The sequence below is a fragment of the Mustela lutreola genome, chromosome 7 (assembly GCF_030435805.1).
Source record: "Mustela lutreola isolate mMusLut2 chromosome 7, mMusLut2.pri, whole genome shotgun sequence".
In the NCBI taxonomy this organism is placed as follows: Eukaryota; Metazoa; Chordata; class Mammalia; order Carnivora; family Mustelidae; genus Mustela; species Mustela lutreola.
The window spans coordinates 105,364,160-105,380,801 of NC_081296.1; the positions used below are offsets into that span (position 1 = coordinate 105,364,160).

General features: G+C 42.3%; 1 protein-coding gene across 11 annotated transcripts in view; it reads right to left on the minus strand.

Annotated features, from left to right (window-relative positions):
• Positions 1-16,642, minus strand: part of NIN (ninein) — a 98,401-nt gene that overhangs the window by 29,368 nt on the left and 52,391 nt on the right. For 10 of the 11 annotated variants that reach the window (XM_059182062.1, XM_059182061.1, XM_059182060.1 and 7 more), the window contains 11 exons: positions 16,118-16,254; positions 15,667-15,807; positions 15,242-15,416; positions 12,467-12,577; positions 11,980-12,069; positions 9,816-9,954; positions 7,619-7,740; positions 5,799-6,304; positions 2,794-4,941; positions 1,381-1,506; positions 1,199-1,268 (listed from right to left, as the gene is read on the minus strand). In XM_059182062.1, coding sequence (XP_059038045.1) covers positions 1,199-1,268; positions 1,381-1,506; positions 2,794-4,941; positions 5,799-6,304; positions 7,619-7,740; positions 9,816-9,954; positions 11,980-12,069; positions 12,467-12,577; positions 15,242-15,416; positions 15,667-15,807; positions 16,118-16,254 — 3,765 coding nt within the window. The remainder of the gene's footprint in view (positions 1-1,198; positions 1,269-1,380; positions 1,507-2,793; positions 4,942-5,798; positions 6,305-7,618; positions 7,741-9,815; positions 9,955-11,979; positions 12,070-12,466; positions 12,578-15,241; positions 15,417-15,666; positions 15,808-16,117; positions 16,255-16,642) is intronic. The other variant, XM_059182069.1, reaches the window with a different exon arrangement.

Here is a 16,642-nt window from a genome sequence, read left to right on the forward strand (position 1 = left end):
AACGAATACAGTACTCGTTATTACAAATTCCATCCGTTGGGAAGTGTATGAGGAAGTGAGAGACCTTCGGTTCAGTCTAACTGCAGGGGGATAGCACTGTTCACAGCTGGGTCTGTCTCCCTCCAGACTGCTTTCTGTGTATATACAAAACTCAAATGCACATAGAGGTTTTTCTCCTCTTTAAAACAAAAATAGGAATCATTTCAGATGTTTGGACAACCTTTTTTCCACTTAGTCTCTTGCAGACTTTTATCTTTCTAAGTCAGTGCATTTAGAAACCACCAAATGCTCTGTTTTTTAGTGGCAATAGCATATTCTATGTTTCAGGACATTCCATAACGTATTTATCATTCCCACATTGACAGACATATAGGACAGTTATTATTCTTTTAATTATGAAGAAACAGAATATTCTTTTGAAAAATGATACCATTTTGTATTTAGGACCATTTCCTTAGAAGTGGGACCATTGGTTAGGAGGTCTGCATACACATCGCTGTTTGGAGAGAGATCCCAAAAGTGTCTTCCTCACAGTGCTACCAACTTATACTTCTCCCCAAAATGTATGAGTACACTGAGTTCTTCATACCCAGTTATCTGCCTTTCAACTGGATTTTGCCATTTATTTCTAAGAGTACAGAATATATTTTGGATGTTAAGACCCTGTCTGTTTCAAACACAACCTTAAATGGCCTTTCCCTGCACAATTGCCTGTTGTGAGATTATACAAATTGGGTGCCAAATGGCACAAGCTATCAGAATATACTGTAATTCTATGCAAAGATATACTGATGAACCATTACTCTGTATATGTGAAAATTGTGTCCTTAACTTTCTGGTTTCAATCATGGTGATGAAAGAGGAAGGAGTTAACATTACATGAAAGAATGTGAGGGACAGAGCTAGTATTTCATAGAAATGGTTTCAGAGGTGTCATCTCCCCTTCCCACGGGTTATAAAGCTTATATTAAGCACTCAGAATCTAGAAGTAGTATATATATTATGATATTCACCAAAAAATAGAAACCTAGTTTAGAGTCAGCACGGGGTGAGTTTCCATTCTGGAACTCTAGATTTACAACTTTACTATCATTAGGTACATGCTCTTCCAGTAGCATATCCTATAAGTTTATAAATTACAAATAAGGAAAATTTCAGAGAATCAAGAAACACTGGGAAATACTAAGTATCTCCTTACCTGTTTCTTTAAACTTTCAACCATCTTCTGAACTGCAGCTTTTTCCTGTTTTACAGTTTCTATTTTTTGCCTAAAAGGACAGTGAAAATATAACCTAAGAGTTAGCCTTTAAAAGTTGAAGGAAGCAAAACAGTTTTAGTCCTTGCAAAAATGCCTTAAGAAAATTTAAGTATATGTCTTACCACATTTCTTCCTGCGATCCATTTAATTTCCCTAATTTCAGGTTAGAATTGCTATCTTCTTCATTCAAAGTAGTAATTTCATTTCTCAAAATAGAATTTTCTTCTTGAAGCTTCTCAGATTCATATCTGAATTACAGAGATTTAAAAAAAAAAAAAACAGTTGTAACAAGGCAGTCATCTGGCATCTTTGGAAAATGCTTTCTAGTAACTTCCAATAAAACAAGTTTTCCATGCCAGTTAGAAAGAGAAGTCTAAATTAGTAGACTCTTAGTAATGGAAGTCAAGCTATGACATATTGATTCATTTCTTTTGGGAAGTTAAGAATTTCACGAAAAGACGTTAGGGAAGTGTCTCTAAAACACTTGAGCATAGAGATAGGAATTGAGACTCTGCCCACCAAAGATGCTAATTTTCTCAGTGGCAAGCATACTGCTTTGAGCAAATAACTTCATTTATCTCAGTTTCAAGTCCTACTTGCTCTGGATGGGAATAAGCCTATTACTTGAGCTTATTAGCTTTAGTTACAGGCCTCAGGTTTCCTAGAGAAAGAAAATTCACTACATAAATCAAAAGACCACACTGAAATATGTACACTCATGTTTACTTTGTCATTTCTTTTCAGCTCATTATATTCTGATTTTTAGAACTTCAAAATGGTCTGAAGAGGAAAAACTACATCCAGAATTACTTTGTTTCATATCAAGATATTTCAGAAACATGTAATATTTTCCAAGTTTTTAAAAAAAAAACAAATTTGTTAGAAGACAACTGTACTCATAGTATATAAAGTCAAGTGAGCAGTGGTTCAAATTAGTCTTATTTCTGTCTTTATTTTGAGCACATTTATTAGAATCTGATAGCTCTTCGATAAAATTCTACATTCTACGATAAAATTTTCATTGTTTGGAGAATACCAGCATGTACTTCAATTGCTACCAGTGAAAAACTATATGCCATAAGGCATGACCTTTTCCCTCTGTGAGTACAGGATCGGAGTTCTGACCTTGCCAAGTGAGTTAACAATACACAAAAGGCATTCTCCTAGAACACGTTCCGCCACATGACGAAAATAACACTGAGCCAAAAACCAAACCGAACCACTATCAATCCAAATGAGATGCTAGAGAGGAGTTAAAGACTTGACGTACACTGATGAGGCACACGGTTAAATGGCAAACACTCTCCACTCCAACACGGCAAACGAACTACACGCATCTCCTATGGGGGACAGGAGCGCCTCCTAGGCCGGGTTATTCTACTTGTTAATACGACACAGAAGCAGAAGGAAGTCTACAGTAGTGCTCTCTCCTTGAAGACTAGCGGGTTAGTTTCTCTAGGCAGAGCAAGCAGTGGGAGTTAGATGTGGTGAGGTGCTCTCGGGAGTCCGGGGAGCTTAGAAGGTACATACGTTACCTCAGAAGTTCAACTTTCTGTTGCATCTCACTGCACGTGCTTTGCAAGTCATGCATCATGGCCTTCAGCTCTTCCTCATTTTCTCCTTGGCAAGGTGTGTCCTTCTGCCTAACTACAGCAGTGACTCGCTCCCTCAACTTCCTGGTCAGCTCCTGCAGCTTCTCCTTCTCCAATTCTAACTCTGCTAGTGTGGCCTGACGCTGCAGGTGTCTGTCTTGAAGGCCTAGGAGAGTGGCATCCTCCTCCTCCGATATGACCGGGCTCTGGATGCGGGGCCTTTCTCGACGTGTCCGGATCGTTCTGCGCAGCCAGGAGATCTCACGGGCCTGTACTCTTTCCAGGAGCTGTGTGTTCTCCTGCTCGAGGTACTGGTTTTCTTGATAATGTTCCTCTATAACATGGTGAATGTCCGTCACCTTCGCTGCACGCTCTTCTGGGTTCTGACGGAGTTCAAGTACCTTCCCGTCTGGCGGGGCTCCCAGGGCAGCAAAGGGGGCCTCCCGGGAGGAGATGCAGTCCCGCCTCAGCCCGGCGCCAGCCTGCAGCTTCTCTAGCTTGCCCCGAAGTCTTAACACCAGAACATGCAGCTCCTGGTTTTCTCTTTTGACCTCCTCGTAGCTCTTCTCCAGGCTAAGGAATGCATCTGTCACCTCGGCCGCCTTCTGGAGCTCGTCCTGCAGTTTGAACACTTCCGAAGCGAGTTCTTTGTTGCTCTCTAGGGCTTCATCGTAGCGCAGCTCGGTCACTCGCAGCTCCTCCTGGAGGCAGTCATTTTCCCTGCTGGCGTCTTCATACAACAGCTTATACTTGGGGGAGGCCTCGGGGATTCGCTCAAGCATTTTCAGTTTCTTCTTCAGCACACTAACATCAAAGAGCAGGTCCTGTTTCTTTTCGGAGGCTCGACTGCAGTCTGCGCGTAGGATCGTCAGTTGTTCCTTAAGCTGACAAATCTGATTCTGCAGGTCCCACGTCTCAGTCCTGGTCCCTTCGCTATTTTCCAGCTCAGAAAAGCTCCCCATCGATGCCTCAGACTCCTGCATCTTGACCTCCTGTCTCTGAGCAGAGCTCGTCCCTGGACTGCCCAGATCCCGGGTCTCATCGTCCGGGAGGTCACTGAGGACGCACCGTGGGCTTACACCTTCCACCTCTTTCATCTGGTTTTGCAGCAAGAAGGGCTCTGTTCGTTCCACAGAGTTTCCAAATAAGCCAGTCACTGGCTCCTCTGAACAAGAGGACGTTACCGACCCCGGCTCTAATGTTTGCAGCTTCTGTCGCAACCTCGAAATTTCTGCGGCCATTTTCACATTTTCCTTCACTGCTCGCTCGTGAGCTCTCTGCAGGCTTAAGAGGACATCTCCGTTCTCTTCTAACAGCTGCTTTCCTTGCTGGAGCAGGGACATGGTTCCACCTCCGTCCGCCTCCTCCCCTCCTGCTGCCTGGCAGCCAGACTCTCTCCTGGATGAAAGACAGGCCACCTGCTGCATTTCCTTAATTTTTTTCTGAAGCCTGGAGATTTCGGTGCTCATCTCCGCCCTTTCTCGGTCTGCTTTCTCACAGGTCACTCTGTGAACACTCTCCATGGCCTGAAGCTTGGACGCCATCTCCTGCCGCTCCCGGTCCCGTTCCGTGGCGAGCTTCTCCAGCTGCTGTCTGGCCAGGGGCTCTGAGGCCCCGGCCCGGCCCGGGACCAGCTCGCCATCCCTCAGCTCTCTTTCCCGACTGCTCTTCAGCTCAAGGATCTGGTCGGACAGGAGGCTCTGCTGACTTGCTGACACGTTTCTGAGATCTTCCAGGTCTTTGAGAAGCTGCTCCCTCTCAACAACCATACTATTCAAATGTTCTTTGTAGGTTTTCTCCAGCATCTCTCTCTCCTGGGTGAGGACCAGAGAGGTTGCTTTCTCTCTTTGGAGAGTCTCCTTCAGCTGCTCCTGGGCTTCTGCGCACTCCTGGGTGAGCTCGTCCTTCTCAAACTCCCACTGGGATCTCTCCTCACGCTGTTGCTCCAGGAGCTCCTTCAGCTGTTGGCAGTAGCGCCCCTCCAGGCTCCGCAGAGCGTTCTCACATCTCTCAGTGACTTTCTGACAATCAGCCTGAAACTGGGCTTCTATCTGACAGGTTCTTCTATTATACTCAGTCTCCATTTTTTCCCTAAATGTAGTCAACATACAGCATTACTGAAACTGCCACCAACTCCAGAAGGAAACAAAACACATTTTCCCATGCACAGAGGAAGCTGCCAGGCAAATAAATTTAAATGCTTTCTAAAAACGGTCTTCACTTTTTCCTACATAACTGATTTCTACAAAGGCAGGATCTCATTTCTGAGGGCTAAGACGGGCAGCCATAATCAATTTATAAGACCTACCTCTCTGTCTGCATTTAGAGGGAAAATTGAGACACGGACTTCCTTGGCATACTCCTGGGTATATTTGTGTGTGGAAAACGTAAACTGATACTTCACATCAATGATCAAATGCATATTAACCTAATCTGTAACTTGGGAAATATATAAAATTCCTTCATTTTAATTAAGTACACACTGGAGGACAGTAGTCCTGTAAACCATACCTATTAACACAATCATTGTTTTTCCTTCTTGTTTAATAAAGCAGCACCCAATGAATCAGAGTATGAAGCATCAAATCCTTCACATGTGCCTGAGATTTCACGTGAGGAAGGGAAGCACAAAGCAGCAATTCATACTTTTGGCAGCAACAGAACTTTACCCAGAATTTAGCTCACAAATAGCGTTTCTCAAACACAATAATTATTCTCATCTGGAACCTGAAAGGATACTTGTTGATATAAGAAATATAGTCTTTGAAAAAAACAAAACAGTTCCAATAATCCCAGGATAGGCTTATGTCAAAACAATGACAAAATGGGCTGTGAAACTAAAGAGCCTAGTCAAAGTCACCCTATGTGAATGGAACTTCTGGTGCCCCCAGGGACGGTGCCCCCAGGGACAGTGCCCCAGGTTTCTCCATTTCCCCCTATTTTCTTACCTTCCCTCTTGAAGTTCCCTTTGGTGTCTCTCCAAGAGCTCTTTTCGCAACTCCTCTTTCTCAAGAGTGTGCTTCTCCATCAGGCTTTTAAGCTGCTCCTGGTGAAACTGCTCTAGTTCCTGAGTCAGGCCTCTCACCTTCTCTTCTGTCCAGGCGCCATTTTGAATGAGTCCTTCTCTCTCTCGGTTAAAGCTTTCCTCTGCCTGCTCCAGGTGAGCCTTGAGGTCCAACTCATGTTCCAACCTCAGCTTCTCCTGCAAGTGAGTCTTCTCCTCCTCCCATTTTCTTTGCAGTTGTTTTTTCTCGTCCTCATGTCTGCAGATAGTTGTATCTTGTGCCTCCTTGAGCACCACTGCCTGACCCTGAAGTTCTGCTAGTTCACTTTTAAGGTCACTTATTTGTTTTTCCAAGACATGCACTTCATTCTCATACTTTTGCTTCATGTTCTCTTGCTCCTTTTCATAGGCGACCTTGGTTTCATCTAGCTGCTTTTCATAATGCTGCACCTGAGGTCAAAAAGCAAAACCACCACAGTGTTATTCAACTCAAGGTTTTGGAAAGGTCAAAAAGCAAAACCACCACAGTGTTATTCAACTCAAGGCTTTGGACAGAGGCTGTGGCCACTTTTTGCCTATGAGACATTCTTCAGTTTTCCCATTTTAATGACTTAAAAACATGTCAAATAAGATATATTTAAGTCAGGCATAGTTTGCTTTCCTTTTTAACTTCACTGAATCTTGTTATTTATTAGAGATGTTATTTATTTGAGAGTGTGCACACATGCACATGAGCAGGGCAAGGGGGGGTGGAGCAGAGGGAGAGAATCTCAAGCGGACTCTGCACTGAGTGGGGAGCCTGATGCAGGGCTCCATTCTATGACCTGAGCCGAAATTAAGAGTCTGATGCCCTACAGACTGAGCCACCCAGGTGCCCTGAATTTTATTATTTTCAGAACAACTCTTAAAAAAATGACTAGACTTTCCCATAGATACTATCTGTCTTCCCATGCATCCTGTCCAGCTGTAAATGTAGGGACTTAAAATACTTAATTAAATTCAAGCATTTCTTGAACACCTATCACAGGCACTCTGTGGGCCTTGTGGGGACCCAAAGTGAGATAAGATGTAGCCCTGCCATCCAGAGGAAACCACCCTAGACATGGTTTTGACAAGTACAGAGAAGTATACAACAAGGCAGAATGAAAAATATAAAAGGTCTAGGAAACAGAGATACATTGTAACCTGGAGATCCAAAGACAGAAAAGAAACCACATTTGGTCAAGGGTATTTAGGAATGGGTTCATGCAAGAGGTAGCATCTGATATAAACTCTGAAGGGTAAGGAGACTCTTAAGAGTAGGAAAGAAATAACGTAGTATGTAATAGCATGAACAAGAGAGGACAGTTCAATGGAGAACAGCGAACTCCTGTTTTGACTAGAGAAGAAGGTAAAAGAGAAGACTAAAAGTATAAGTTGAAGCAACACGGTGGAGGGTTTTGGAGGCCAAGATTCAGAACTTGTACCTAAGGCTAGCTATATCAAAGGGCTTTTTTGCTTTTATTAAGATGTTTTGCAACCAGCTAGAAATAATGTATTGGCCTTCAAGTTTCATGCTTGCTAGGTCTGAAGATAATACATTTTGGAGAAACTCTCTCCTAGGAAGAAAAGTCCTCAGGCTCTGCTTATGAAACCATCCTGAGCTATCAGACGCAAGAGGAAATGTATAGAAAGTGATGCTCTATGAGTAAAAAGAATTAAGAACGTCCTTCATGCAAACGCTTGTCAGAGTTCAAAGAAATGTACAGGATAAGAAGGACTTACTTTATCTTCAAGCTCCAGTCTCAAGTGACACAAGTCCCTGTGATGTTGTTCTTTCATCTGTTCAATGACCAGCTCCGCCTCGATGCTCATGTTCAATGGATTGCATTCTTCAGAACTGAGCCCTGAAAACACATGGGATCTGTTGACCCTGTGGCAGGTTCTTTCAGTAACACAACTGGCATCTGAGGAAGGGATGTCCAGCTTAAGGGATAATTTTTAGCCTAAATTACCACTAATGAGATCTACTAGGAAACCATCAGAACCCAAGAGGCTTCTTGTTTTCAAGCATTAAAAATGAAGGTCAAATAGATAAATAAAATCTTAAAAAAAAAAAAAAAGAAAAAAAAGAAAAATGAAGGTGAATGGGCAGTACCGTAAGATTCTTTCATGGATAGACCATGTGCCAGACCTTAACAGAATCTATCTTTTTGTGAAGTAGGTGGGTAGGGGTGGAAATTCTTGTTTAAAGATGACCTTCTTAATGAAAATGCCATGGAGTGAAGTAATTCGGTGACACCAACCCTCCTTCTATCCCATCCAACAAATACTACGGGACAAATTAGCAGAGGGGCAATGTGGAAGAAGGCGCCTGGAGGCATTACCTTCATGGGTCAAGATCTCCAATCCCCCACTCAGTTACAGAAGATCGAGTATTATAGTATTGGTTCCCTATGGTGCAAGTGGAACGCCATTTTCAATTATCAGCTCAAATTTCATTAATACAGGGCACCAGTTAGGAACCTAGATATAGGCAGTTTGGGAGAAAAATTCTCAACTCATACATATGGGTTCACTTCCTCAACTGCCCATGATGATGACTGAGAACAACACTGAAATTTGAAGTGAAAATTGGAGGCTGAGGCAGTACACAGACAAAATGATGATGTCTAGGGGCGCCTGGGTGGCTCAGTGGGTTAAGCCGCTGCCTTCGGCTCAGGTCATGATCTCAGGGTCCTGGGATCGAGTCCCACATCGGGCTCTCTGCTCGGCAGGGAGCCTGGTTCCCTCTCTCTCTCTCTCTTTCTCTGCCTGCCTCTCCATCGACTTGTGATCTCTCTCTGTCAAATAAATAAATAAAATCTTTAAAAAAAAAAAATGACGATGTCTAATACTATGTGGAAATCTCTGAAGGGAGGGGATTCAAAAAGGCTTTTCGTGTGGGAGCCCATAGGCAGATAGGAGAAAGAGCCCATCTGGCACCTGGGATTGACAGTCTTGCCTTGGGGTTTCTTTTCATATATTGTTTCTTTTCAGGTGGCATAGGCCCAATGTGAGAAGTGATACTTGGGGTGTAAGCCTCCCCAAGATGGCACAGCTTCATACGCCTATGAGGAGAACCCCCAACACTATGAAGAAAGTCCCAGAAAAGCTTTGAGATGCATCATATGATCAGCTGGGTTCCATCCTCACACTACAGTAAAGCCACTGATCACATACTCAGAACCACAGGAAAGGTCTTCCGCTCTGTCCCAGTCCCCTCCCCAATCCCTTATTTATTCTAGAATGAATAGATAAAAAGAGGAATAAACAAACCTTCTAAGCACCTGTACTTCTCTAGCAGTGGGGAAGACCATAACAGAAGAATTTATTATGAGCCCTTTCTGAAATGCAAACTCAGCACAGGAAGGAGGAAAAGAGCTAATAATGAATGTAGCAGGGCTAACTCTGCCTTTCTACCTCACCACTCAAAATCCTCCTCACAGGCACAGTCAACCAACCTCTTGTTTTACAGAGGCAATGCTGGTATTTAGCACAGCCAGCATAAGAAAACCAAATTCTGGTTTCTGCTTGGCCTATTCTCCAAAACCATAACCATACTGCTGAGGCACTCAATAAAGGGAGGACTCTGCAACAGCTCAGTGTCTGAATTCTAATGCTCACAAGGCCTTAGACTCTCTGAATTGTGGTTAGTTGTTTTTGTTTTGTTTTGTTTTGTTTTAAGCAAAACAAATATCCTTGTGGTTTGATTTTTCCATTCTTTTGTTGATACACGTAAAAATCAGATAGAAATATTTTCATAAAGACTTTAAAGACAAATGAAAAAGCAGACCACAAGTGAAATAGCTCAAGAAAATAGTACTGCCAGGTTTTGTTTTGTTTTTGTTGGTTGCCAAAGTTGTGCAATTTTACAACAAACATGGCCCTAAAAGCAAAAACTGAAGCCCAGCCTCTGGAAAGATGATGTCGAATGGCTTACCCTGGTCAGACTCCATGCAACCCCCATTAGCATCAAGTTCTTCGGACAGTGAGTTCTTCAAGGGAAGTCTCAACACTTTGCCTTGTGTACGAAATTCTTCCAGCTCAGACTGGAGTTCATCCACTTGGTCTTGTAATACCTTGAGTTTAAAAACCAACACTAGTCTTATATGTGACAGCAAAAGCACAAGCAGCAAAAGACAAAATAAACTGGACATCACCAAACAAAAAACCTTTTGTTTCCAAGGGTATCATGACAGTAAGAAGACCACCCACAGAGTGGCAGAATAGTTTTTGCAAATTATGTGGTCTGATAAGGGACTCGTAACTATAATATATGAGCCTACAATATATAGTTACTACAACTCAATAATAAAAAGACAATCCATTTAAAAATTAGGCAAAGGATGTCAGATAGATCTTTTTCCGAAAGAGGGATGCTGATAAGCCCTTGAAGAGATACTCAAAGGCTTCGTCATCAGGGAAATGCAAATAAAACACTCAGTAAGGTACCACTTCATAACCCCGAGGGATGGCTCGACTCCAAAAGCGACAGCCAGAAGAACTGTTGGCAAGGATGTGCAGAAACTGGAACACTCATATTGGTGGGAATGTAAAATGGTGCAACCCTCTTGGGAAAAGTTTGGCAGTTCCTCCAAAGGTTAATCATGCAGTGATCTTCTAACCCAGCAATTCCTCTCCTAGCTAGATACCCAAGAGAAATGAAAATCTAGCCACACAAAAACTTACATACAGATATTCACAGCGGCATTATTCATAACAGACTAACCCCAATGTTCATCAACTAATGAATGGGTAAATAAAACGTGTGTAACCATATAAGGGACTAGAACGCAGCAATAAAAGGAAGGAAGGGCTGATGCATGCTACAATAAGGATGGGTCATGACAACATTATGGTTAAGTGAAGGAGGCCAGCCACTACCGACCATGTATTATATGATTCCATTTACATGAAATGTAAAGAACAGGTGAATCTACAGAGACAAAAAGTGGATTATTATTTGCCTAGGGAGAGATTATAGCTAAGTGGAGTGGGAGTTTCTTTTTGGGGTGATGAAAATATTCTAACCTTGATTATGACAATGATTGTATAATTCTATGAATATACTAAAAGATACTGAACTGTACACCTTACATGGATGAATTGAATGGGTGGATGGTATATAAATCTATTAAAGAAACACTTAGTGAATTTGGGGATTTGGGGGAGATAGAGATGACAGATTTTACTAAAGAAATCATAACTTTGAAGATCTATAAGGAAAATACCTCTCTTTGATTAGAGCCTAGAGTCAAAACTTAATTGTAAAAGTGGCACTAATGTTTCATTTCTTCTTTCAAAATGTGCACATGTATTTCCGGGGAAGGCAGCCCATGAGCGCCCTTATAAGGATGTGATTGTTTTCCTTGTTTCTGCATGAGTACAATTTTCATCTAAAGTAGTTATTAGAACTGTTATATTTACCCTTGTTAAGAGCCACAAGTGTTTGTGATTTAAGGGAAAAAAAAATCCCAAATTCCTAAACTTAGGAGAGTTACTTAAAAAAAAAATCAAAGATTCTTATTATTTATAAGGACGTTTTTGTCTTTTCTGGTAGGACTGTATAAGGATTTATTGGCTGAAGACTTGAGTGGTTTTGCTTCATTTGCATTTTGTAAATAAAATAAGGAATGTATTCAGAAAAAAAACCCCAAAAACCACAGGACAAAGCAAATTATATCTGATTAGGTCTGTGGTGTTTCATTAAGTAAGGCTCATTTTGGATAAGTCCATCAACGTGACCATATATTTCTCCACTTGGAATGAAATGATATTCTCCTCTAAACACTAGCAATTTCTGACCTAGATAAAACAGACTTAAATGCAGTTTGCATGATTTCCTAATATTTTTGGGATACAGCTAACGTTTGGGTTAAGTGCTTCCTAGATCCAGGCTCTGTTCTAAGCACTTCACAAATATTCACCCATTGACTCTTCACAACAAGCTACTGAGCGGGTACCCTCATGTTTCCCGTCTTACCAATGAGGAATTGAGGCGCCCACAGATTATTAAGTGACCTGCCTATGGTCACTAGTAAATGGTGACATGGGCCTTGAACCCCGGCCCTCCTGCACCTGTTGGGTTCTCCTTAGTCACTCACCCTGCACTGCTGCTCATATTCGTTTCTCATCTGGGTCAGCCTCTCCTCTTGCAGAAAGAATTCAGCACTGCTGGGATCAAGGTCACCAAACTAGAAACAGAGAAAGGGCATGGTTTTCATTTTCCCCAAGTATCTCTCTTGGACCTTTAACCCACCAAAAGCCTCAGATCCTGGTGTTCACCCAGAGGATGGTCTCTTGACCCAGAGGATGGTCTCTTGAGTATGAAAGGAATGTGATATTTAAGCAGAACATTACCAACTGCATGATGGGAAGAAAATACTAGACAGATGTGTTCAGCAAGGGCAGGGATCACGTCTCAGCGCTAGGCAGTATTTTCCCTCGTATCCAAGCTCTGAAATTATATCCCTGCCAAACCTACGGCCTCCTTGAGCCATCAAAATACTTCCTTGGGGGCGTTGCTTCTGCACTTTTGAGTAAACTACATTTTGGGCTGCGTGTCAGGAGATCAAATTTAAACAGATTTACCTTTTCGGCTAGCACGTTTTCCAAATTTCGCTGGAGTTTGTTTGTCAGATTCTCATACTCTGCCAACTTTTCTGCATTTTCCAGAAGCTCATTTTCTAGACGACTGTTCTCCTGAAGAAATATGGAGAAATTAAATGGGCACAGAATTAAAAATAAGCAAAGTGTCGAATCTTTTGGGAGGATGCATAAATTAATTTGTGCTCTAGATTGAATTTGTTCATCTTGAAAGTTTCAGTAGATTAGAGAGGACAAAAGTAAATATAAAACACTGATATTTATCTTTTTTTTTTTTTAAAGATTTTATTTATTTATTTGACAGAGAGAGATCACAAGTACGCAGTAGGCAGAGAGGCAGGCAGAGAGAGAGGAGGAAGCAGGCTTCCCGCTGAGCAGAGAGCCTGATGCGGGGCTCGATCCCAGGACCCTGGGATCATGACCTGAGCTGAAGGCAGAGGCTTAACCCACTGAGCCACCCAGGCGCCCCTGATATTTATCTTATAACCCAAAAATCTACCTCCTCTTTCTTTGACCTTACAGAACGATGCTGTCTAATATGGTAGTGACTAGCAGTCACATGTGGACTTGAAATGTGGTTATATGAGATACACTCTAAGTGTGTAAAATACTCACCGGACTTTGAGGAGTTAGTGCAAAAATGCAAAATGGCTTAATAATACCTTTTATATCTTGATTATGTGTCAAAGTAATGTTTTGGAGATACTGGATTAAATAAAAATAATTCAGGATTAAATTCACCTGTTTCAATGTGGCCATTTGAAAATTTGAAGTTCCATATTTGGCTTGCATTGTATTTCTATGGGCTAGTGTTGCAATAGAGTATTTATTGACATGAAAAACATTCTCAATATATTGTCAAAATTGGTAGCAGGATATCTTGTTCATCTGATAGCAAAAAAGAACTCAGAAAAGTTTAAAAGGAGAATAATGAACATTGCTTTTATTTACTGATGATATAGTTTGATTTATATTTATAATTTTATTTTGGCTTAAAGATATAAAAGTTAGACATAAAGATTTTTCATTACTTGTATGTTTAAATTATTATAATACAATAATACATCAACTGATGTTATAAAAGATTTTTTTTAACCTGTATGTATAATAATTGTTAGAGAGATTTCTAGTCACACTTGCTAGAAATAAATAAATAAATAAAACCTCCCAGACGTGCATTTTGACATATGTTCTGTTCCAGTGTTAAAGGCTGATTGGAAGAACATTATTTTCAGAGTATATTTTGCCAAAAGAATATAAAGCCAGTATATTTTTAATACATTCTTGTTCACACCCTCACATAGCAATATGGAATAAAAAAAGAATGTGCTTGAAGTTTTTTTTTTTTCCTTAAAAAAAAAAAAAATCACCTTCTCTCAAAATGCCAGTTCTAAAACTCTAATCTTTCAAAGTATGTCTAAATTTAGATGTCAAAACAGTTAGGAGTGATCTCTGTGTATCAGGCCTGTGCTGGTCCTCTGGAAACTAACAAGTCAGATTCTGTTACTGACCACAAGGAAAACACAGTCTGGACCGTGGGGAGGGAGACAGATATAGATACAATCATCTACGATGCCTTATCTTCTGGCAAGAAAAAAGCAAGCATCATGGGAATGAAAAAGTCATGCAGTCGGCCATGTTGGAAAAAGCAGTGAAGGAGCCTAAAAGCCCACTGAGGAACCGAGACAGGTGAGGGCAGGTGGGGGCCTACTGGCAGGACGTGCAGCTGGAAAAGCAGGAGGCCAGGCTCCCTTCCAGGGGCCTTCAGTGCTACCAGGCTGCACCTTAAGGGTAACAGCATGTTCTTTAGTCAGTTCTTAAGTGAGGTAACTCTGGTGGCCGTATGGGGGTTGGGTAGATGGAGAAAAGGTGCACAGAGGTCAGCTGAGAAATTCTGACGAATTTGAACCTGTGCAGAGGCTGCAGACATGAAGAGGAAGGGGATAAATCTGAGAGACCTTTCAGAACATCAACAGGTCTGAGAGACCGATGAATGAGGACGACTGAGGATCTTAAGCTATTTAACATGGTAATGATGGAGACCAAGGAGGAAATTCCGAAAAGGAACCAATTTGATGGTGAGAGTGGGAGAATTCACTCAGTTTTTGATGTGTGGAGTTTCAGGAACAATATTTCATATTCTATGTATATTTATTACCTTACAAACGCCACATATTTAAATATGCTCTGAGGTAGACATCACAATGACGCCATTTTGGGGCATCAGGAAACAGGTTGGGATAATGTGACCAAACTTTTCCAGTAAGTAGTGGTATCCAGAATGGAACTCGGAAGCCTGAGTCCACAGCCAACCCCCTTTAGACTACACTGTACCATATCAGAGTCCAATAAAGAGAAAGATTGCTTCTTCTCCTGAGACACAGGAAAGGAGAGGAGGATGTATAAGGCAATAGCCATATTTGGAAGCAAAGAAACAAAACTGTTGAGCTGTGTGTGGCAGGAGACAATACTATCTGCTCTGACCTGGGGTAAGAGACAGGGAAGGGAGAGGGCATTGACCAGGTGGAAGGGGGAAGAACAAGATACACTAATCAACACTGTCGGCAAACCAGAAGCCTGGCTCCTTCTGAAATCTGGATCCCAGCAGGGGCTTGGCCATGTCCGGGTCATGACCAGCAGGGCAAACTTCCAGGAATCCTGGGACTCAGTCATGTACAGACCCACCCTCTTATAGAGCCCTAGTTTTCCAGCAGTATCCCCAGCAGGGACATAGGCCAGAGACCTTCCTAGGAGGATTACCTTTAAAGAGAGAGCAAGGCGGTCCCGGATGTAGTTCTCTTCTGTTTTTGCCTTTTCGATTTCCTGCTCAAGTTCCAAACGCTGCTTGCCCACCTGCTGCAGGATCTGTTCTCTCTCCTTCCGGAGTTCATTCTTTAAGGCTGCTATCCGTTCCTTATACTCTTCATCCAGTTTCCTGTGAGAAGGGAAGACCAACGAACTGCCATCCAATCCCTCGGAGGGCCTCTGCAGATCCACCAAAAATGGAAACACAGGGTCACAGAGATGGGAACCTCCTTAAAGGATCTAACATGCCCTGCTTTCCTCTAGGCTTGACTACACCTACATTGCCCCAGCCCAGGTGTGGCCATGCAGGTGGGCAGGCTGAGTCCCACCTCGAAAGGCCAGGGTGGCAGGAGGGAGGGCTGTGGCCCTACTGGTCACACCTGAGGTTGTACTCATTCCGCCGCTCTATGGCTGCATGGTGATCGTCCACCTCTGAAGCCATGAGAGTCTTGAGCTTCTCAGCCTTGTCCAGATCTGACCGTAGCTTCTCCTTTTCTCTGACCACTTGGTCAACCCGCTCCCTAGAAGGAGAAAGAGAACAAGTTCAAGAGAAACGGTCTTGAAGCAACAAGGAGACCCAGAAAGGTTCTCATCTGGCTTGCTTCGACACAAAGCCAAAACCAAGACAACCCAAACCCTTCCAAAACAGAAAGACATTTCCACGACCCCCTTCAAAAGCCTAACGCAAATCTAAGTGCTACCTGGTTTCCACAGTAGTGAGGTGCGAGGACTTGAGCCACATGTGCACACAGAATGTGTCCCGGGCATCTAAAGGACGTGTGGCTCGAGTGGGAAAGGGAATGGGGCAGGTGAACCTTCTACTCAACTCACAGCAAATGCCGGATCTCAGCCTTAAAGCTGGCCAGAGCTGCCTGGTGGATACCATTTTTGGTGACCAGAAGTTCATTTTCAAGAGCCAGTGTCAATTCTGTCAGGTTGACATTTCCATCAAGGCTAAAATCCAAGGCCTAGAAATCACAAGTTGAAGATGATTACAGGTTCTGTCCTCTAAAGAAGAAGCAGGGGAGGGCATACACACTCAGAGAAGTAGACTGTATAGTCAAGAAGCTGGATAATTACGTCTCTTTAATGACTGCTTAGGGACCATCTTCATCTAAGTTCCCTCTGAGGAAAAAATAACGTACTTATTTGCATGTTTAAAAAAATACTATCTGGCACTGTAAATAAATACAACAATATGAATCTAATCTTTATCAACCAGAGATCCGTTAAAAAGCATTGCACTTCTCACTAGTTTAGGATTTATGAACATGGAAAGTAGTTAGCAACAGACTCCTGGTCACACGGGGTAAGAAAAGTTACCTCTTATCTCTGAGATCTTATGAAAAGATCTCA